This window comes from Grammomys surdaster, unplaced genomic scaffold, assembly GCF_004785775.1.
Source record: "Grammomys surdaster isolate TR1022 unplaced genomic scaffold, NIH_TR_1.0 126118, whole genome shotgun sequence".
Lineage (NCBI taxonomy): Eukaryota > Metazoa > Chordata > Mammalia > Rodentia > Muridae > Grammomys > Grammomys surdaster.
Window position 1 is genome coordinate 5,977,530 of NW_021620926.1, and position 23,701 is coordinate 6,001,230.

Below are 23,701 nucleotides of genomic sequence, written 5' to 3' on the forward strand. Positions count from 1 at the left end.
AATATTTTAGCTCCTTTGATGGTAAGAGATGCCATCTTACTTGGAACAGTACCTACAAAATGTGATACTACATGTTCAGTGAAGAGTAACATTTTATGGATGTCAGCCTTAACCTCAGGAGGATGATTCTTAGCAGAGCAAATAAATCTAGGAGTGTTCTTAGCAAGAAGACAGTATAGGGGAAGCGACTGTGACTCTGTGCTGGGGTAAAAGGAGGGTGGCAACTTCTTCAGAGTTATGACTCGATTAGATGTTTTAAATAAGGGACATTTTCTTACTTTTATAGAGTTAAAATTATTCAATATTTTATTTTTACAGCAGCCACATTGCCAAAGAGTTCTTCCTTCAGCCGATCTGGTCCAGGGTCACAATTAAACACTAAATTACAGAAGGCACAATCATTCGATGTAGCCAGGTAAGACTGCTTGTTTTTTTTGTTTTTAAATTTATTTATTTTATGTATATGAGTACACTGTAGCTGTCCTCAGACACACCAGAAGAAAGCATCAGATCCCATTACAGATGGTTGTGAGCCAGCATATGGTTGCTGGGAATTGAACTCAGGGCCTCTGGAAGAACAGACAGTGCACTTAACCACTGAGCAATCTCTCCAGCAAGACTGCTTGTTTTCAATGAGGTTACTTAAAGCGTTATTTGAATCCCTCTAATTGAATTTTGTCCATCTTATTTTCTAAAAGATTTATTTTATGGTTTTGCCTGCTTATACCTACATGTATACATGTATATATGTGTACCACACTCTTGATGCCCATGGAGGTCAGTAGAGGGTGTTGGATCCTCTGTAACTGAATGTACAGACAGCTATGAACCACCGTATGAGTGCTGGAAATCAAACCTGAGTCCTCTGCAAGAGCAGCAAGTGCTCTAAACCACTGGACCGTCTGTCCAGCCCCCATCCTTTATTTTTACCTTCTTTAATCTTGTAGACTGCTAATCATACCTTTTAAAATTCTACATAATGTTATTATAATTCGTCATTTATTTACTGCGAATATGACAAATGAGGACCATGCCATTTTTCCTAATTCTTTTACAGACAGAAATAAGGTAGTACAGGCTGGGTGTACTGCTGAGAGGTAGAGAGAGCTTGCCACATGTGTGGAGCTGTGTTCAGCAGTAGCACCAATGAGAAACAGAATTGGACAGACTAGAACAGACTCTGGGGAGCTAGGAAAGCCAATTAATGATATTGTATTAATCATTTAAAAGCTTATGAATTTTTTATATGAGATTTGAGCCAAAGTTTGTCTCGCTTTTAATACTGTTATAATCTCATAGTCTCTCTGCCTTAGTGCTAAGATTATAGTAAACAGATTTTGATGAAATGGGTTGTTCAGATTAGTGTGCCCGGTCACGTATGTGATTCTGTTTAGAGAGGAGTCTCTACAATCTCATTCCTCATACATAACCAACCACAGTTTCATATTATCTGGTATATGTTTCCTTTACTCCTTATTTTTTACTAGGACTGAAATTTAAGCTCATATTAAAATTCCTCCCTATCTCAAGCTGGAGTTTCATGTGTTTGTAACTTTTCTCACATGGTTTTGAATTCTACCTTAAAACTGCTTTATAATGCTAGAATGGCTAATATTGATAGTTAGCAAAAGTTAAGGCTTCTAGATAGCTGACTTTCTACATGGGTAGTAATCTTCACTGATGTGAAGTTGTGCCGATTTCATGATGAAGCTACGTAACTTTAGGTACCGTGCTCCTTCAGTTTTCAGTCTGCTTACGTACGCTCTGAGGAATGAGGTAGAAAGCTGTCGCTTGATAAGCATAATCTGGAAGAGCGCCTCTGTGCAACACCCTTTATCTTTGCAGTGCAGGGGCAGATAGTGAGCTTTTAGCAAACAGGCAGGGCTTGGCATCAGCAAAGCATGGGGAGACAAAATGAGAGAAGTGTTGCAGAAGTACTCACGGCAGCATTCAGCATGGTAAGTGTTCTCATTGTGAACTTACAGGAAGTCAGGAAGGTGAATTGTACGATTCCTTTTCACATGCTGATAGTGAGTGTAACCACATGGATACCACATATGTTAATAAATGATAACTAAAACTTCAGCATGTGCCTAAATCTTGACTTGGTGTGTGTTACATGATTCTCTGTAAGTGTGGAAGGAGATTACATATGGAGCCTTACTTATCATCTGCCTTTCACATGGAATGCCACCTTCTCTGTCTCCATTGTGTTGAAATTATTTGACTAGACATGAGACTCTTACAACCTGTCTGTGTCAGCATGATACTTGTGTGGTCTGTGGCACCTGCAGAAGGAACTGCCAGGAATAACTCACTGTTAGCAGGGTGTCCTCAGGTCAGTGCTGTAGCACAGTGGCAAGGCGATGTCAGTGTTGGATTACACTCAAGAAAGTGGAGCTCCGTCACTGCTTCACTGATTTGCCAGGACCTGGACAGATCCTGTTTCCTCTCTGGGAGCTTTTCCATTTGCTAGGAATTTAAAACTCCCAGCAGGAAATACTTGACTTCATTAAGAAGTGGATCCTAGGGACAGTAAGATGGATCAGAGAGTGAGAATGTTTGACTCTAAATGTGACGACCTGGGTTCAATTTCCACGACCCATGAGGTGAATAGAGAGAACCAATTCCTGCAGATTGTCTTCTGGACTCTACATGTGGGTCATGTCATGTGTTCATTCTCTCTCTCTCTACACACACACACACACACACACACACACACACACACACACACACACACCTCAGCTAGATAAATAAATGGAAAAACAAGAGAAATGAGTATATTTTGATAATTTGTTATAGAGAAAGGTAAGTATTTTGAAGTGTACTTTTTAAAAGGCAGTTGTCAGCATTGCTTTTTAACTAAAGGAGAAATTCCTCAATGCTTAGGAAAAGTAGTATATAATGCCTCAGTTCTGGGAATATTAATATGTAAAATATGAAATGGTCACCTGACTTGTTGTTTTTCTTTACATCTGGGTAAAAAGGGTTTAGCAAGTTTTTTTTAAATTTCCCTTGTGTGTGTGTGTGTGTGTGTGCCCTATGAGTGCAGATGCTCTCAGAAGCCAGGAGAAGGTGTTGGAGCCCATGAGCTGGGTCACAGGGAATTGTGGGCTGTGTAACATTGGTGCTGGCAGCTGGACCTGTGTCCTCTGGAAGCAGGCATTCTAACTGCGGAGCCATCTCTCCAGCCCCTAATTTACCTCTTGAAAGATGTCAGTACTGATGTGTAAAAGCACTATGAGTGGCTTAGTAGCAGGACTTCCCCTCAACAGGGTCCTTTGACCCCACTAGTAGGGAAAAGGAAACACCGCTGATCTTAGACAGACCTGTTTGAACCCCAGCAAGCTGTTTCTCACAGTGCACCACCCTCTCCTTCCTCTTTCCCCACAGCGCCCCTCCAGCAGCAGAATGGGCTGTGCCTCAGTCATCAAGACTGAAATACAGGCAGTTATTCAACAGCCACGACAAAACCATGAGTGGACACTTAACAGGTATTTACAAACAAGAATTAGTGAAATACTGTCCTTGCGTTAAATACAGGTTGTTTCTAGATATGGAGTCAAGAAAGAATATTTTCTGATGTCTTGTCTATCTCCTTATTTCTAGATAGGGTTCATTGTCTTTGTTCTGTTGTGTTTTCAAGTTCTGGTAACTCTATCCACATTACCTTATTCTCCTCTACTCCTGGTCTTCACCCTGTCACCTTTTGGTAAAGCACAGGCCTGGAACCCCCTTGCACAGGTGAGTGGGACAGCAGCAGAGAAGGAGCTGTTCGAAGGGCATCCCGAGCTTCTCTGTGTTGAAGAGGCTGTTCCCTCAGTCAGGCATGGAGGCTGGATGCAGGGTAACGGGTGTGGGAGGAAGGAACTCTTCTGTCTGATTGCCTGGTGCTCACCTCTTTGGTATCATTTCTATGAAAGGCTAAGAAATAATTTCCAGGATATTGATGGGTTTTCTAAAGCATATTGATTCTGTTATCCTAATAATGTCTGAATAATATTAGATTATTTTAGGATTAGATAGATATAAAATTCTTAGGATAAATAATATCCTAATAATATCTAAAGCATATTATTCTGTTATCTGTCAGAAGGGTAGAGAAGCATTTTAGAGACCATCCCAAGTATTTATTGTGAGTACTTAAAACTACCAAATTGAATGTTATATAAAAAGCATAATCTTTAGTGGAGGCGAATAGAGACCTCTCATGAACCATCCAGTCCTGACAAGTGGACAGGGAAGGAGAGTGAGCTGACTGGGCAAGCCATTATGCAGAGAACACAGAACAGTTTCTAAGATTTGAGTCCTGTCTACTCCACTAGCATTTCACTAAGACATGAGCATGGTTGACTCTGGCATGATGCCAGTCAGAAAGATGTCGTTTAGGTTTGTGTGAGTGAGGAATTACTATCTTACACAGCTAAGCTTCACCCAGTGCAAAGGTACCTAGTGAAGAGGGCTCAGCTCATGGACAGATTGCTTCCATAGCCTGTGGACTTATCTGTTACGTACAACATTTTAGGTTGTGGTTCTTTATATATTGCTTTGCTATTGCTAATGATCATAATTTTTACTTCCAGATGTGAAAAAAATCACTTGGTTTTAAAAATGACTGGATGAGGTCTTCAGGCCGCTCTACCATTTAACCGTGACTCCATGAGAGAGAAATGTGTTCACTTAAAAGGCCAGATAAAAAATGCTAATCAATTCTCTACGTACCACACTTTTCCGAAAGTAGCAGCTCTCAGTATTTTTAGGTAGTATAAACACACACATATGCACACACTCATGCATGCGCCTTTGCAGGCACTGATAAAAAAAAATACTCGTTAATGTCATTTTGAGAGGGTCTGCTTGAAACCATGCTCCATACACATCAATATTTCTTGAGAACATTCTTGGTATTAGTTGGTATTAGTGTTCCATTGTGAATTGGTTTAGTAGTCTTTCATGTTGGGATGTATTTTTTATGAGTGATAAAGGTATTACCTATATTCTGAAGATATGACCTAGACACTTGAATATAAAACCTTTAAAAATCTAAGACAAAAAGTAAGATTTTTCTAGTTCGTTCCAGCAAGCATTTAAGGTGTAAATCTTATCCATGAGCCAGATACTGGCAGTCATTAGTATGTTTTAAAATGAAAACACATACTTATAGCTTCTTAATCTAGTTCAATAGTTTCAACCCTACAGTTGCAATGGTCTTGTGTTCTCAACACCAGGCCAGTGACTTAGAGGAGTATCTAGGCTGTACTTGTCCGTCATTCACTCCTGTGCTCACAGGACTGCCATTTTTAGTTTATTAGACACGCTGATGAGCCTGAAAACATACACATAGAAAAAGATTGTGCGAACTGAGCAGGTTAGTATTTAGGAATTTTTAGGTATTTAAGTAACATATATATGTATACACACATATATATATGTAACAACAATTAGGGAAGAAAAGGAAGGACAAATAATATAATGATAGTATAATCTCAAGAGTATCTAAAAATAAATTATACCAGGAGGAGAAACAGCAAATAAATCAGAGAGAGCGAATTCTATACAGCTCTTTCATGAATTGTGCATATCCTGCAGCCTAACTGACCCATGGCTAGTACATGTGCCATCATGTGTTCTGAATGGATCCCATCAGTATCCTGCTCCATTTTCATATATGTCTTGGTATCTTCAAGTTCTGGCTTTACAGAGTGTATTGGGATGCCACTTGGCCCATCTATAGAGTGACCCTCACTTCCTCCAAGCATTTCCTGGTGACTTAACTGACACAGCTGGCTACACACACACTTCTTTCTTCTCACATAATTTGATATACGTTATCCTGTGCTTTCAAAAAACAAGGCCTGCAGTTCTTTGTCTAGGGTTGAGGCCTTGTGAGCTTTCCTCCGTCCACGTGAGCATATCTACTGGTGTCATTCTTGTTCCGAGTATGTTTAGGCAGCCATGTTGATAAGCCTGAAACACATAGACAAACAGTATTATAGGAACTGAGCAGGTTATAGTTATCTAATACATATACATATATGTATATATATAAAACATGAACATAGACACATACATATGTAACAATTAGGGAGGAAAAGTAAAGGACAACTGATGTAACAATATTGAAATATCAAAAAGAGTACTGAAGAATAAGTTATACCATGATGAAAAGCAACATGTAAACTAGAGAGAGCTGACCGTTAGGTTGTGTGGCTGCCGTGGAAGTTCTGTGAGCCTGTTAGTGCTTTATCCACTTCTCAGAGATGTGTTTGAGTGCTGGGTTGGGTTCTGAAACGTGAGTACACCGTGTGATTATGGATCAGCTAAGTGTGAGAGCCAGTGTTAGTCTCCCTCTGATGGACACAAAGCATCAGATACATATAATTGCATCTTTTCCGTGTTCAGGTTCCCTCCGCAGACACGGAGGCACGTAATCGAGTTTGTGGAGTTGAGCTTCCCCTTGTCTCTGAGAGCTTCCTGTAAGCAGTACTCTAACACCGATGCTCCGTTGTGTCTGTGCATGTGCTGCTGCAGAGGAGTTCTGCCAGATCGGAGCTCAATTCTGGCGCTCGTTAAAATCCTGTCTTAGTTGTTGAATCTATTTTGATGTTTACAACAAGGGTTCCAATTTTAGTGATAGTTGTGATCTTCCAGGGCAGGGAGCAATAAACTTTTCCGGGAGGAGTAAGGTAGTCCACGTTGTAGGCTCATCAGCCTCGTGTCCTCAAACAAGCTGCGTGGATGTGTGATTTATACAGTCGCTGTGTGCTGTGTGTCTGAAAGTAGATGTACACTGCTTCTGAGTGGAGAGAGCTGTAACAAGTAAAGGCTGCCCCTCAGACTCTGTTGTTTTCATCTTGCAAGCTATCTGAGTAGTGTTGCAGACTAAAGAAAGTGGTTAGCAAACCGCCTTCATTTCAGTATGCTGTAATAACTTGAGAGTCTTTATATTAGTCATAAAAATTATTTAACGCTTAAATACTCCCAACACTCCTGAATATGTTTATATGTTTGCCAAAACAGACTGCTTACCGTTTATAAGAACCTCCATCTGGAAGCTGCCGAGTGTCACTGAAGTCTAGTGGAGGCTTGTGACGTAATCCCACAGTGACGAAGTGTGTAGCAGTGAGGGTTCTGTTTGCGGCCACATGTGATATACTGAGCAGGGCTAGCCAGGCCTAACAGAAGCATTAGAAGTTGACTCTTCTTGCTAGGAAAGTCAAAGAGGAGAGGGAAAGGGGCGCTCCTGAGGTGCCAGGTGAATTCTCTTTGGCAGTCAACTTAGAAAGTGAGTTCTAAGAAAACGTGTGTGTGTTTGCATTTGTACATTAATGTGCACTTTCTGCCAATATGTTATATATAAACAAAAGGTAAAAATATTCGCAGTAATAGAAATGGAAACCATCACCTGCTGGGCACTGTGCATGGGTGCCAAGCGTGGTGTTATGGTTTCTCTCACGGGTCACAGATGTGCTCAGGAGCCCTGGATGTGAACAGGCCTGTGAGTGGGGAGCTCCCCAACCCCAGGCCCTCAGGAACGGGACCTGCAGCATCTTGATGGTTAGGATGTGTCCCTTCATTTGGGGACATCGCAGCCTCTGCTCCTGGCTGTGCAAGGACATATCCCCTTTGTGTCTCACTTGGGAGCTAATGGAGATCTGAAATTTATACTTGGGAAAGGAATCTTCCCAATGTCATCGATACAGCTTCCCGTTCCTTGGTCCATGGGTGTTCCTGGGAGTATGCCTTTGAGACAGTGCTATGCTATGACTGCCTTTTCCTGACACTGGCCCAGCACTCAAAATCTGCCATTACAGTTTTTAATCTTAGAGCTAAAATTCTCCTGTGCTCGGAATGAAGATGCTTATCATTATCTTAACCTCAGAAAACTGATTTTGAAAGGAAAGTTGAAATTCTAATAACTTTGGTGTGACCTTTAGCTACTCACATGCTTAATGCGTATGTAGTGACATGGTTGCTCTATGTAGTGGTGCCATTAGAGGACCTGCTAAGGCCTCTTCCTCTTCCCTTAATTCCATGATGAAATCAGCTGGTGGTATCTGTGGCAGAAGATATTCAATCTATAGGTACTAAGTCTCCATTTATAAATAAAAGCCAAAAAAAAAAAAAAATCTGGCCAAAGGGGCAGTCTGGTTGAAGCTCTAGCCTTTGGTGTTTTGAGACAGGGTTTCTCTGTAACAGTCTCAGTTTTCTTAAAACCTGTTTTATAGACCAGGCTGGCTTGGAACTCATAGAGATCCTCCTGCCTCTGCATCCCAAGTGCTGGGACTTAAGCCTCGCACCAGCACAGCCAGCCTGAAGCTGTAGTCTTTCATATACTCACTTCTCACCGGTCATCTGCTCAGCTGAGTCCTGCTCTCCTGGGCTTTCTGTTTCTTCCTTTCTGCTGGAGCTTCATTTCCTTTCCCAATGCTGCTCCAGATAATTGCACAGAAGGAGGGCGGTGTGGTGGCTGCACGAGACGGTGGGGACCTGCATGCAGCCTCTGACTCTCGGGGGAATACTTGATGACTCACCTCTGTGCCCTTTCTTGGTTTCTGGTTAGGTCCCCAGGCAAGAACTATCCTCATGCAATCAAGTTTACCCCAGGCTCAGCTGGCTTCAATATGGTAAGTTCCTCGGTTTGTATAAAGTAGAAACTTACTTAAGGTGGGTTTTCCTCATGGGGTTTGAGAGTCACATTCTTATTTAGAGAGGATGGAGTATACCTAGTTTTTAAGTGAGCTGTGATAATCTGCTCTTCAATGACACAACAAGCCCTAAGAACTTGAAGCATAGTTTAACAATTCTTTTTTCTTTTAATAACTTATTTATTTTCATTTTATGTGCATTGGTGTTTTGCCTGCATAGTATGTCTGTGTGAGGATGTCAGATCTTGGAGTTACAGACAGTTGTGAGCTGCCATGTGAGTGCTGGGATTTGAACATCTGGAAAAGCTGTCATGCTCTTAATTGCTGATCCATCTCTAGCCCCTGGCTAACAATTCTTAACCCAAGGCCAGATTCCTTTTTCTCAATGACTTCAGACCAAACCTCCGTATTGTTTTACCTATAAATACTTAAGTTTTTATCTTTAACTATAACCACTATGCCAGGAGTTCACCTATATATTTAAGTAGTCATTCATGTCAAATTAGTGAGCTAATCTAATGCCTTACATCAGCTAATAGTTTTTATAGTTTTATTTGTTCAAAGGAGTGAAACCAACCTATACAATATTTAATTCATATATTTAAATTTCTTTTAATGATTGTGTGTGTTGTCTACATATATGTCTGTGTACCAAGTACATGTCTGGTATCCTTGGAGATCAGAGTATAGTGAGAATCTTATTTCTTTTAAAAACACAGAAATATTACGGGAATATGTTTGTCTTAGTTCTGGTTTTACTGCAATGAACAGACACCATGACCAAGGAAAGTCTTATAAGGATAACATTTAATTGGGGCTGGCTTACAGGTTCAGAGGTTTAGTCCATTATCAAGGTGGGAACATAGCAGCATCCAGGCAGGCATGGTAAAAGGAGCTGAGAGTTCTACATCTTTATCTGAAGGCTGCTTGAAGACTAGTTCTTAAGTGGTTACGAGCAGGGTCTTAAAGCCCCTGCCGACAATGGCACACTTTCTCCAACAAGGCCATACCTCCTAATAGTGACACTCCCTGGCCCAAGCATATTCAAAGCACCATAATATTTTTCGTTTAATCCCAGGTGTGGAATATGGGGCTGCTTCAGATTGTTCACAGCAGCTGACTATGATTTGCCTCATGTTCTGGCAGGGGTGTGATTTTGCCAGTTGCAGGTTTATCTGCCATTGTGTGACATTTGGAATTCTGAGGACTTTTTAGTGTATATAAATGCTAGGGCCTTGAAAGGGGTGGTGGGTTATTGTTTGCAGTTTGTTAAGTAGTTGTATGCAAAGAAGAAACAACAATAAGAAGAAATTAGGTATCCTAATGGCAAAGATCAAACTTGCCCCAAGGAACTTGCTGCCCCTGATCAGTGGTCTTATGATAACAGTGTCCAACCCCTGACTTTAATCAGGGATCTCTTTCCTTTCCTCTCTATCTTTTTTTTTTCTCTTATCTAATATTAGGAGGTTGAAAGGGTAGAAAAAAACATGGAGAAAGGTATAAGAAAGAAGAACCCACAAAGTAGCAAAAGACCAGCTACAGAAGAGGGCAGCAGATTCTCTGGTTCTGGGGTTAAGGTGGTGACTGTGAGCCCCACTCTGTAGTGCTGGGAACCAAACCTGGGTCCTCTGAAAGAGCAATTAGTGTTCATAACCGCTGAGCCATCTCTTCAGCTCATTCATTGACATATTTTAAAAATCCCCTTTAATATCTGCATTACCCTTTCTTGTTCTCTACTTGCTCCTCAAGTCTTCCCAAAACAAGTGAGGTAATTAATTGAACAGTTTCCTAATGGCTTGACTTTGTTGTATTCCTCTGGTGGTGTTTAATTTGTTTCTATATTTCCTGTAAAATGAAAATTTGATATAGAGTGAGGCTTTGCAGTTTTGACACTGTGACACTTGGGAACAGTAATTCTTTATTTTGGGCTGCCCTGTGCATTGTACCATCTCTGGCTTCTACTCATTGGATCATCTGTACTGGTAGCCAACCCAAACTGTCTGCAGACATTAGCACGTGCCTCTTGAGGCACTGTATCACCCTGATCAGAACTGGTCAGAGTTTGTTTTGCTGTTTGCTCTTTGGGGGTAAGACTAGTGATGTAGTGTGTGTACTTCCTTTGAAATGTGCAGTGTCCCTGCTAGTGCATAGTAACAGGCCCTGATAAGTGTTGTCCCAGCTGGGCAATGCTAACCAAAAGTATATACTTCTTTTTCTTCTCTTCTCTTTTCTTTTCTTTCTTCCTTTCTTTTTTTAAAGAATGAGAATGATTTCTTGTGAAGCCTGCTTCTTTAAGTTGTGTGTTGCTGGCTGCCTAGAAAATAGGCCTGGTGTCCACTGCACACATGCCAAGCCATGGCATAAGGTTCAGGGTGATACATCTGCTCTACAAGGGGCTGAGCACATTGCTGCCTCACTTCTTCCCTTCTGTGTAGTAGAGAGTCTGCCTTTTCCTTAGAATAGACCAACTACTGAGTGCTCCCTACCTGTGACACAGGCAGACTCTTGCGGTCTGTCCTGACCAGCATCCAAGGCCCTCTGAGACAGGTTAGTGCTGTCATACTTTCTTCCACTTTTCATTGATGATTTACCTCTTCAGACATTTGAGGTATTGCTACTAGAGTGTTAATATTTTTCTCCTTCACACTAAAAAATACTTTACATTTGGTGGCTCTTACTTAGCCAGTTTATGGGAGAGAATGAAAGTTTTAAAGACCATTTAGTCTGACTTACCCTAAGGAAGCTTGTGCTGTTGACCTTCTCATGAATAAATGTGTGCTCTAACATCTCCTGATTGTGATTGAGAATCAGCTGTTTACTGCATTGGTTACTTGGGAAAGTTCATCTTTAAGGTTGATGATGATTGGATTGCTACAGTGAGGTAGGAGAAATGTCCTCAACTCCAGAGGGAACTGGAGGCTAGAAAGATCAACCCCTAGATACTGAACGGCCCCTGGGTGAATCTGACCACTCCCATTTTTGTAGATGGTTTCATTGTAAACACAGACATGGCCATTCATTTATATGTTGTCCATTGCTTCTCACCAAGAGTTAAATTTGGTATGACACAGCTGCTGTGTCTTACAGACCATGAAATAGTTTGCTGTGTTATCCTTTATTTTGTCAGTCTTTTGTCTAGCAGGTAGAATTTTAACACTACAAGAACTTGAGAATAACATGGTTAAATGGGCTTGCAAGGATCTAGGAGAGGAGCATTACCACTATAGTTAGCATCTGTCGAATGCTGAAAACAGTCCCAACTGTATGGATTGTCTTTTTTTTATCCTTCCAGTAGTCTGAAACAGTACTGGTTTTATAAGCTGGCACACAGAAGGATTCTTTTGGCTCAGGATCAGAGAAAGGAAGTAGAACTTGCAACTTGCTGGTGAATAGTAAGAACTGTGCATTTTCGTGAACCGGATTGCATGAATTTTTTTGTTGAATTAGGAATCTTTCTGACATTGATCAAGATGGAAAACTCACTGCAGAAGAATTTATCCTAGCTATGCACTTAATTGATGTCGCCATGTCTGGTCAACCACTGCCGCCTGTCCTGCCTCCGGAATACATCCCTCCTTCCTTTAGGTAAATAACATTTTATTCTTGAAAGAATTTTGCATGGATTCCAAACTTGGCTCTGTTTCCTTTGCTGGCATGAAGATCAACTCTCCAAGAAATGAAGGGTTTCTCTCACTTCCCTGTTGAGTCTGATCTCGCTCTGGTCTACTGTACTCTGTACGGTAAGCAATCAAGTACAAGACCAAGGCTGTTCATGTTTGTGCTCAACTAGTCCGGAAGCTCAGCAGAAATTGAAAGCTCCTAGAGCAGGAGAACCTGAATGAACAGACATGTAGGAAATCAGAGATCACACCTGCAAGTCACACACATTCAAGACTTCACAGAAATGCTGGGAATGTAGAAATTATAATCAGGAAAACAATTCTTAAAAATTAATAAACAGACTCAGAAGATATCCAGAACGCCCCTGAGATGTAGTCAGGAGAAGCCTGCAATGATTGTCACCTCTACCCATACAGTAGTGTATGAATATACCATCCCAGAATGCTCCATTTACCTGGTAAGAGACAACTTAAGACCTGAGTTTATATGTGGAGTCCTCGGATTTCAGGTGAGGCTTGGGCACAGTCTCTATTAAATGAAGAGCCATGGAGCCATCAATATCTACTTTGTGTGACATTGGGAGTGAAATGGAACTCCACAGGCAGGGAGTGGCAGGCAGTAAAACCTCATAGCCTCAGGAACATTTCAGGACGGCGTTACAAAGAATGAGAGATTGAGAGAGAATCTCACTCTGTAGCCCTGCTGTCCTAGAACTCACTGTGTGGATCAAACTAGCCATGAGTTCTTAGGGCTCTACCTTCCTCTGCCTTCTGAGTGTTGGGACTAAAGCCTTGTACCACCACACCCAGCTGAGGGAGTGTTTTAAGAGTTGACAAGGGTTAAGGGTTTAATGTGATGCTTCTTAATAAATTAGTTGATTTGTTTTCAGAATGATAAGTATATGTTGTGCTTAGGTGGGACTAAAATAGTGTTTCTAAAGGGAAGGCTGTGACCTCAGTTAGCTGCACTGGTCCCTTCCTTGGGGAAGCTGAGAATTACTTCAGCACTGAGTGGTTACATAGTCAGTCCTCGTGGGTTGCTCTAACTCATGTGGCAGTAGTTCTAAATTGTTCATTGGTTTTGGGGGGCATGATGGTTTGGAAAGTGCTGGGGATCAGATCAAGCCCAGGATCTTACACATGCAAGCATGAGTCACTGCTGACATTTAATTGTCCATTTAAAATTTGTAAGAAGAGAAAACCAAATCTTTGAGTCACTGGGCAAGGTGTGAGATGGTCAGCCCTTCCTTCCTCTGCCCAGAGTGGTGCTGGCCACAGCTTTGTGATACTCTCCTGTCTCTCTGCAGAAGAGTTCGCTCTGGCAGTGGGATGTCCGTCATAAGCTCTTCATCTGTGGATCAGAGGCTGCCCGAGGAGCCATCGTCAGAGGATGAGCAGCAGTTAGAAAAGAAGCTGCCTGGTAAGTGGCCCTGAAGCTGAGTAGCTGAGAGAGAACTCTAGCACAAGGCAGCAGACATGCCCTTAGTTTCTGACACTTGGCCGTTGGTGCAGCCACTCATAGGCCGGAGCAGGCGCTTTTGAAACTGCTGATGAGAATATTGTTATGCACCTTTATTCCATCCTCTAAGTGGGGTCTGATTGTCTCCTGTGAAACAAACTTTTATAGGTGATTTCTATGAAATATAGAACACTAAGCTTTGCTTAGGTGGTTTCTTGATCACCAATGCAGCAGTGACGAGAGTCACCTATCGTCATTTTATTTTGCAAACCAAAGGAGCATGTTTTAGTTCTAATGTGAGCTGATTTTTAAATAACCGTCATTTTAATCTATTATGCTATTAAGTTAGTCTACTATGACATGGCTCTGAATTATTAATGAGATGACAATGCTGCTCAGAAGAAGTTTAAATTTATTAAGTTTCTCCATCCCAACTACTGTGCCAGTGTCCCCGGCTGCGTTTTCTGCACTCCCCACTTAATTGATTGACTGAGGTGCTCACTCTCCAGATGATTACATTGCTTTTCAGTTTGGTTTGGTGATAAAATATTTACTGTAAATGACCTATGAGCAAGGCTGTATGGAAGTATAGTGAAAAATTTAAATATCACTATGATTATAGCCTCAGGAATATTATACTAGGTTGGTCGTTTTCTGCAAAATAAGGGTCTTGATGTGTGACTCAAGCTGGCTGATCTCACAGCAATCTTCCTGAGTCTCTGAATGCATGCTGGGATTGCAGGTACATGCTACCACACGTGGGTTCTACTAAGATGTAAGGCACAGAAAAAATGAATCGCTCCAGAAAACATGGAGTTTGTGTGGGTATGCTAAGTTTGCCTGTGGTTGGCCAACATGGAGAAGAGTGCAGGAAGTGCATCTCCAAATGAGTCGGAAGAGTGGGGCTGAGAAGAAGGATCTGTCCCTGTGTGTGACTGCCACACTCTGATAATGGTGGAAATGAAGTGTTGTCAAACACAAGCTTGTTAGATTTGGGATTGTCTTTTTCTTTTGGCAGTAAACATTCATGTATGTTTTTAAACAGGAAAGTTCACTGTCAGGATATTTTGGCTTTGCATTGTTTGTGTTCTCCTGCAATCAAGGGCACCCTAGGGACCTGGGTAGTTCTGGGTTTGTGTTAGTATTGCATTATGCACCTGAGTTTTTCTCTGGCAGTGACTTTCCCATCACCGATGTCTGCTTTGTTTTAGTGACATTTGAAGATAAGAAGCGGGAGAACTTCGAGCGAGGCAATCTGGAGCTGGAGAAGCGCAGGCAAGCCCTCCTGGAGCAGCAGCGCAAAGAGCAGGAGAGGTTGGCTCAGCTGGAGCGTGCTGAGCAAGAGAGGAAAGAGCGGGAGCGCCAGGAACAGGAGCGCAAGAGACAGCTAGAGCTGGAGAAGCAGCTTGAAAAGCAGCGGGAGCTGGAGAGGCAGAGAGAGGAGGAGAGAAGGAAGGAGATGGAGAGGCGGGAGGTGAGCAGCGTACCTCAGCTCCTGCCGCGGGCAGAGGTGCCTGGTCATTGTCACCATCTCTTCCAGAACGTGTTCCGACCCGGTGACCAGCTGCTTCCCATCCACTTTCCTCCCAGCGTTTGGGAGTGCTAACTCACACACTGCCTTATTTGCCTGTTAATAGAAGGGGTGACTTTCATGGGGTGAACTCCACTGGGATAGTGGAAGCCATTTCTTGTCTGTGTTGTTTGAGTGTATTGCTGCAAAGGCATTGCCACCACCCTCCCGTCATCAACCAGATAAAAAAAGACAAGTTTCCTTATTAAAAAAATGTTTGGGTGGGGGTGGAGAGAAGGCGCAGTGGTTAAGAGTTCTGGCTGTTCTTCCAGAGGACCAGGGTTCAATTCCCAGCACCCACATGGCAGCTCACAACTGTCTGTAGCTCAGATTCTAGGGGATCTGGCACCTTCAGACATACATGCAGGCAAAACACCAATGCATATAAAATAAAAATAAATCTTTAAAAAACAGTTTTGTTTCTTCTAGTTAGTGCTTTAGAAACAGTATGTTGTCATTAGCAGCTTTGTGTTCAAGGAAATTGATATAGATTTTAATAGGGTTTATGTTCATTTATTTGGTGCTAGGGATTGAACAGATGCAGACATCACTAGTCCCTGGAGATGGCCCAATGCTCCATCTGTCCTCCAGGGTGTCTCAGTATAGCTGAGAGCTTGTTACGTGAGGGGCAGTCACACTAAGTGCCATGTACTCTACCTAGCAGTCATTGTAGACTAGGTTGATGCTTTGAAACTACAGCTTTTATGTTTAAGAAGAAAATGCATGATTAGGAAGGTGGGAATCCCAGGCTTTTAAAACTCGAGACGTTGTCAGGCTTTCTATGACTGTGACAGAACAGCATGACCAAAAAGCAAGTTGGGGAGAGAAAGGGTTTGCTCAGCATTCATTCCCACGGCCACTGTTTATCTCCAAAGGACATCAGGACAGGAATGCAAACAGGGCAGGACCCTGGAGGCAGTAGCTAATGCAGAAGCCATGGAAGTGTGCTGCTCTCTGGCTTGCTCAGTGTGCTTTGTTATAGATCCCAGGACCACCAGTCCAGGGATGGCACCACCCACCATGGACTGGGCCCTCCTCCATGGATCACGAATTGAAAAAATGTCTTATTGCTGCATCTCATGGAGGCATGTCCTCAGCTGAGGCTCCTTCCTCTCTGATGACTCTAGGTTGGGTCAAATTGACACAAAACCAGCCAGTACAGATATGTTTAGGGTGTGCCCAGTGTGTAAACCTGAATGCAAAATGCTTCCAGACTCAAAACTCCACTCCAATAGTTAGATATGGGACTTTCACATCAGGAGTGGTTCATCAGTGAGGCCATGCAGATACCTAGGGATGGTCCCTGTCATCATCTGAACACGGAACGTTCAACTCACAGGTAGCAACTTCTCCTTCAACAGAAGAAAAACAAGTTTATTTAGTTTTGTCTCTGAAGATTTTAATTTTGTTTTACTAGATACAAAAAGTTCCCTTCCTTCTTGAATGTGTAAACGAGGACATGTTTACCTAACCCACTGTGCTTTCTGGGAGGTGGGAGGAATGGGCTCAAGTGGGAAAGGACTCTGTCAGTTCTCATCTCGGTAAGGTAACTCAGTAAGCTGGTGTTAGGTGAGCCCTGTGTGTAAGATGTTTCAGTGTTAGATGAAAGGACTTACCAGGCTTTTTTTAAAAAAGAAAAATTGCATAGCATCAGAATCAAGGTATTAATAAGCTGTCTGTAACTACAGGCGGCAAAGCGGGAACTCGAACGGCAGCGACAGCTTGAATGGGAACGGAACCGGAGACAGGAACTCCTAACTCAGAGGAACAAGGAGCAGGAGGGCATCGTGGTCCTGAAGGCGAGGAGGAAGACTCTGGAGTTTGAGTTAGAAGCTCTGGTGAGTGTGGCTTGCACTGGGTCAGCCCAGCACTGGGGCGTTCTCCAGTGAGTGTGGGTCAGCCCAGCGAGTGTGGGTCAGCCCAGCACTGGGGCAATCTCTAGTGAGTGTGGCTTGCACTGGGTCAGCCCAGCACTGGGACGTTGACCTCACACTCACTCTGTCATTTTCCTTTATTGAAGAATGACAAAAAGCATCAGCTAGAAGGAAAACTTCAGGATATCAGGTGTCGACTGGCAACCCAGAGGCAAGAAATTGAGAGCACGAACAAGTCTAGAGAGCTGAGGATTGCTGAAATCACCCACCTACAGCAACAGTTGCAGGTGGGTTCCATGGCTGAGCTTGATCTCGTGCCTGCTCAACAGAGGTTCAGTTCACCTCTAGTGTTCATTAGGCATGGGGCAAGCAGGAAGTAAACCCATGGCTGTCTCCTAGCACTGTGCTGGGCGAGGCCCCTGTGAGCACAGAGGCTGTGCAGAGGACCAGAGACTGGAGGCTGCCTTCCTGGAGCTGCTGTCTGCAGGGGCAGTCACTCACCGCCTAAGTACTGAAGGAGTGGGCTTCTCTCTTCCATGGTGCTTAGGGCCAGAACAGTTTACAATTTTAGGGTGTTTTGTTGTTGTTATTGTTTTGTTTTTTACTTAGAATGTTTATAAACATATAATGAGTATCTTAGGGAAAGGAGACCAGTCTACACATGAAATTTATGTCTTACGTGAATGACCTGAAAATAATTTTGTGACATTCTTAGTGCATCTGCACTGTAGTTATCAGGTCAGGTGCTGAGTTTCCCGCTTGAGGCTTCATGTCAATCTTACAAGCATTTCAGATTACAGCGTTAGACAGCAGGTTTTCAGATCAGGAATGCTCAACTTGGCACCGTTAGGATACGGAGAGTGCCATAGAGGCTGAGTGGTGAGGGGAGGAGGGATCTTGGAGTAGGAAAAATTTCAACATAATTCAGGTCTTGTAAACAGTCATTTCTGTGAAGGTGACGTTTGAGCAGAGATCTGAAAATAATGATGGCCTGAGCTCTGGGCATATCTGGGGAGCAAGCTCAAGGCAAGGGGAAAGCAGTGACTGTCCCTCAGGTGTCCCAGGGTTTGGGAGGCAAGGTATAGCACCAAGACCACTGGCTGAGGCAGATGAGAGCCGGGTCACAAGGGACATGTTGTCCATCAGTGGGATGTTGGCCTTACTTTGACAATTGCAGTAAGTTCATGGATCAAGTGTTTCTGTAGGGATGTGAGAGTCCCGGCGTAGCTGACTAGACAGGTACAGTGGAGTGCTGGAGCCTTCATCTTGTTGCCCTTCTGTCAGATGCTGGTGTTATCCAGGTGGTCTGTCCGTGTCAGGCTCTTCTCTCAGAGTGTTGGCTAAAGGGTTTCTTCATGTTGAGTGAGTAAGTAAGTTCCTGTTTTTCTCTCTAGGTAGCATTCCACCATTTACCCAGTTTGGGAGTTAACATTTTCCTACTTTTTACTTATTATGTGGGGGAACATGTGTGTCGAGGTGAACTTGAGGGTATTGCTTTCTCCTCCTGCCATGTTAGTTCAGGTTAGCAGCTTGGTGAGTCTTCACCAGCTGAGCTGTTGGTCTGACTCCAGTTTGGGAGAATTTATGTGCAGATCTTGTGTGGAATGTTTCTTTGCCCTCCAGCAAACTTTCCACTGTGAATTGCTATTTATGAGTTTGGTGAACAACTGTCATGGTGTTTGCACATTTACTCTGGCCAGCTCTTAGGTAGGTGGTGTGGTTGTTCTCATCCTCAGCAGCATCTGATATTTTGAACTTTACCCCTTCAGGTGGAGATGTAGCACTGTGGCTTTGGAGTGCGCCTCTGTGATCTAAAGCCATTGTTTCTGATGCTCATTGGCATGTGTGTTTTGTTGAATCATTTGAACAAATCTTTGGTCTATTTTTATTGGATTGAAGAATGTTAAGTTACTTACATTTTTTTTTTCTATCAGCAAGCCATTTGTCAAATAACTTGTTTTGCTAATGTATGACATTGTCAACCCCAAATTTCACTTACTCTCTTTGCTTGTGGTGTTTTTGTTTGGTTGGTGTTTGAGATAGGATCTTGCCAGGATCTTGCCCTGTATCCCTGGCTGGTCTGAAACTCTGTAGACCAGGCCTGTTTTGTGCCTGGGGCAGTCACCAGTGCTTCTGCTCTGTATTGGTTCACAGGCATGCGCCTACAGGCAGGCCCACTTGCTTAATCATTTTGTGGTGTTTTTCTAAGGGCAGCTGTCTTACCTTTGATAAGGTCCAGTCTGCTAATTTTTCCTTTGGTTCTAAGAAATCATGAGATAAGTACATCCTCTATGCTGTCTTTGAGCTGCTTCTTGTGGTTGGGTCCGAATCCACTTCAAGTTGATATTACATGCAGGTGAAAATGAGGGTTAAGACTGATTTTTTTTTTTCCATATAGATAGGTACTCGGCACCATTGGCTGAAAACTCCCCTTGAAGTTCCTTGATAGCTGCTGAAAGTTAGTTGAATGGTCTTTTAGAGGTCTGTTCTGGATTGTGTTCCTTGCTGTCTGTCTTCTTTCCCCGTTATTGATAATTATGATGATATGTAGTTGAATTCTCTATTATCATCCCCTCTCCCTCACTTCTCCCTTTTTCTCGTATGTCTGCTCATGGTCCCTTACATTTCCAAATGGAGGAATAGCTTCTTGGGTTTTGTTTTAAAATAAAATTTTAAAAAAGACCAAAACACTATCATGTTGAAATTTCATTGCATTTATAGGTTAACCTGAAAGGTCATTACAGCAGGACCTTTAGTTCTCAGTGTACCCATGCTAATCTGTAAGGTTTTCCTTTTCTAGCCTGTGTATATTTCGTGCTTTTTTTTCTTTTGTTTTCAATCCTACCACATTGAACAGGACCTCTAGTGTGTATATTATAATATACATATTGTTATTTATGAACATGTATGTATTTTTATATATATTATTATTATATATGTATATGATATATATATTCTTTCTGTATATATGTTATATAAGAAGTGAGGACTTACCTTGGGCCTTGTTCATGGATGGGTGGCTAGTTGGACCCTTGTTTTGTATAGCATCTATTGAGGTGACAGAGGTTCCTTCCCTCTGTTTTGTCAGTAGGGTGGTTCATAGTGATTGAATTTTGAACATTAAACCAGGAGTCCATTCCTGACTAAGCACACTTGGTCACGGTGTATAATTTATAAACATTTTTCTATTTGCTATTGTTTTACCAGGGGTTTCTCATGCACATCCATGGAGATGGTGATTGGTAGCTTTCTTGTGAATGTCCTCATCTAGTTTTGGGATCAGGTTAAAACAGGCCTCAGAACATAAATTGGTACTGAATTTTCTTCCTCCTACACTCTAGAAATGTTGATGTTGAAACATTTTGTAACAGTTAGTAGTGAAGGCTCTGGGGTTTCTTTGTGGCAAAACTTTTTCATTGAAAACTGTATTCAAGCTGGGCAGTGGCACAGGCCTTTCATCTCAGCACTAGAGAGGCAGAGGCAGGTTCAGGGCCCTCCTGGTTCTACAGAGCAAGTTACTGGACAGCCAGGGCTACACAGAGAAACCCTATCTCTGAAAATCAAGAAAGTGTTTTCAAATATTAAAGAATATATTTATTTTTTTTGAAGTATGTTCTTCCATATTGTAGCTCCTTTTATTTCATTTATTTACTTATTTATTATTTATTTGTTTATTTTGAGATGGGTGTCTCATTCTATAGCTCTGGTTGGCCTTGAACTCAAGGAGATCCATTTGCCTCTGCCAAGTGCCGGGATTAAAGGTGTATGCCACCACATCCTGCCCTTTGTAGCTTTTTAAAATTAACTATTACTGAGAAATCTGGGTAAAATATTACCCAAATATATTTAGGGTAAAGATTGTGTGCGTTGGCACTCTGGCTTTGCAGTCAGTCCTGGTGCTCTTGGTATCATGAGACCTATTGGAGCATAAGTTTTTTTTAAAGATTTACTTTACTTCTGTGTTCCTGTATGTACGTATATATCTCTGTGTCTCTCTGTCTGTGTGTCTCTGTGTCTGTGTGTGGGTATGCATCTGTGTGTGTCTGTGTCTCTGAGTATGTATCTGTGTGTTTGTAAGTCTCTGTCTCTGTGGATATACATCTGTGTGTGTCTGTGTCTCTGTGTATCTGAGTATGTGCCTGTGTGTGTCTGTGTGTTTGTATGTCTCTATGTCTGTGTATGGATATGTGTCCATGAGTGCATGGCGATGGAGGAGTCCTGAGTCCTGGGTCTTTTGTGAAAACAGCCCCCTGCTCTTAACCCCTGAGCCGTGCCCAGCCTGGGCTATGCATTTTAAAGTGCCATTTACATGGGGGACGTCTCAGTGGGTAGAAAATGGAGCAGGTTCCTTCTGATAGGGGTTGAAAGAAGCCTTGAAACCACTGAGTGGGCTTTGCTTTCCAAGACAAAGGTCTGCTGTGTGTTTTGTTTTGTAAGTCTGCCATGGGTTACTCATAGCCTAAGAGGTCTCTGAATCCTCTCTATTGAGCTAACCTCCTACCATGCAGGCCTAGCACACAGTTCATTTTGCAAATGCCAATGTGTGTCTACAAGTGGGTGCCAGAAGGCTGGATCTGGACGTCTACAAGACTTAAGTGAGGCATTTTATTTTCTCACAAGAGTCATTTTTTCCCCACCAAGGTAAAAATAAATGTCAAGTAAACCAGCAAGGCTGCCAGTTTACTAAAGTGACTACTAGATCATTTCAGCTCAGATTCAACAAATACTGTGCTTGGCACGTTACCCAGGAAATTCCAAATAGCCTCCGTTATGTAGTTTGGTTTCAACTTTTATGCCAGTTTTAAAAAAGAGGATAAAAAACAAAACAAAACAGAAAAAGAGGTTAGTTCAAGACTGTTACATTGAAAATTCCCGTGTGATAGAAAAACCTGAGTGGCATCTAGGATTCTAGTTGTGACAAATGTCCTTCTGAGTTCTGCGTCTAACTTCAGGCATGCAGTCAGCCTTGGTTCAAGCTAGTAAATGCTGACACTCAGAGCAAAGCCAAGGCCGTCCCTCACCTTGAGAACCCTACAGCCAGGTCACTCAGAGCAAAGCCAAGGCCACCCCTCACCTTGCGAACCCTACAGCCAGGTTATGGCCTTTGTGCTGCATCTCTCCAGTTAAGGGAGTGGGGGTGTCTTTCAGACATACCTGAATGCAGTTCTTAAAACGTATAAATGCACAGTATGTCACACCCATGTAAGCAGAACCAAAGGATCTATGACTGCCCCAGTCTCTTCCTAGTTAATTCCTTGGTAGGCTTGGCAGGGCAGTGTACAAAAGATGCAAGAGAAGTGGGAAGTGACTGGGGTAAGGACCCTGGGATCTCAGGGTCACTAACTTGTTTCCTTCCCTCTCCCCTAGGAATCTCAGCAAATGCTTGGAAGACTTATTCCAGAGAAACAGATACTCAATGACCAACTAAAACAAGTCCAGCAGAACAGTTTGCACAGTAGGTGTCTTATTTATTTATTTGTTTGTTGTGTTGATACACAGTCCCGAATGATGGAAGGTGCTTTTTTTGCACAGGTGACTTTCCTCCAGTGCTGGCATGGCTTGATCCTCGGCTCCGTGCATGCTGGTGTTTGTTTTATCACCCAGTGCTCCTCCCCTTCCCCTTTATCAGCAAGAGTTCCCGTCTGTGACATGAAAGCTGAACATGGTCCTCACTGTTGGCCAAAGTTCTCCTGACTTGTGTGCTCTTCTGAAATAGGAGATTCGCTTCTTACCCTCAAAAGAGCCTTGGAAGCAAAGGAGCTGGCCCGGCAGCAGCTTCGAGAGCAGCTGGATGAGGTGGAGAGAGAGACCAGGTCAAAGCTGCAGGAGATTGACGTTTTCAACAACCAGCTGAAGGTGACTCCTGTGTGCTGTGTGGCCTCCCCTTTACTCAGGCAGGAAGATTTGTTGCACTGGCGTGCAAGCAGTGGTTCAGGGCTCCAGTATGAATGATGTCATGGTGCCCCTCAGTTGTGCTTACCTTCTCAGTCATCTGTAAGTTAGCCTGTGTTAGGGCCCTCTCTGCCCCTGCCCCTGCCTCCCCCCTCTCCTGCTCTACAGAATAGTTTTCTTTCTTTTCTTTTTTGCCTGTTTACAAGCACAATCCAAAAGCAAGGCCTGAGGTGTTCTCTCTGGTGTGTTCATTGAGGGATACCCAGATGCTTTTGTGGTTTAAAACTGAGGTTTTCCTGCCATTTCTTAAAGATCATGCTTAAGTGTGGACCAGATGTTAACTCAGGCTTGGCACAGTGACACATGTCTTAAATCCCAGCACTTGGGAGGCTGAGGCAAGTGGATCTCTGAGTTCAGGGCTAGCCTGCTGTAAATAGTGAGTTCCAGGATGGCCAGAGCTACATAATGAGATCTTTTCTCAGAAATAAATGTGTGTGTGTGTGTGTGTGTGTGTGTGAGAGAGAGAGAGAGAGAGAGAGAGAGAGAGAGAGAGAGAGAGAGAGAGAGAATAAAATAGTAACTCAAAAGCTAGAATAGAAAAACCCATTTTTTATAATAATTATTATTTACTCTTTTAG

At 42.7% G+C, this 23,701-nt stretch overlaps 1 protein-coding gene across 3 annotated transcripts in view; it reads left to right on the forward strand.

Annotated features, from left to right (window-relative positions):
* The window catches only part of Itsn1 (intersectin 1), a 183,781-nt gene that overhangs the window by 71,873 nt on the left and 88,207 nt on the right, over positions 1 to 23,701 (forward strand). For all 3 annotated transcript variants that reach the window (XM_028756410.1, XM_028756412.1, XM_028756411.1), the window contains exons 7-16: positions 319 to 415; positions 3,394 to 3,494; positions 8,564 to 8,627; positions 12,096 to 12,233; positions 13,576 to 13,688; positions 14,939 to 15,201; positions 16,986 to 17,135; positions 17,318 to 17,458; positions 22,539 to 22,626; positions 22,888 to 23,027. In XM_028756410.1, the coding sequence (XP_028612243.1) occupies positions 319 to 415; positions 3,394 to 3,494; positions 8,564 to 8,627; positions 12,096 to 12,233; positions 13,576 to 13,688; positions 14,939 to 15,201; positions 16,986 to 17,135; positions 17,318 to 17,458; positions 22,539 to 22,626; positions 22,888 to 23,027 (1,295 nt within the window). The remainder of the gene's footprint in view (positions 1 to 318; positions 416 to 3,393; positions 3,495 to 8,563; positions 8,628 to 12,095; positions 12,234 to 13,575; positions 13,689 to 14,938; positions 15,202 to 16,985; positions 17,136 to 17,317; positions 17,459 to 22,538; positions 22,627 to 22,887; positions 23,028 to 23,701) is intronic.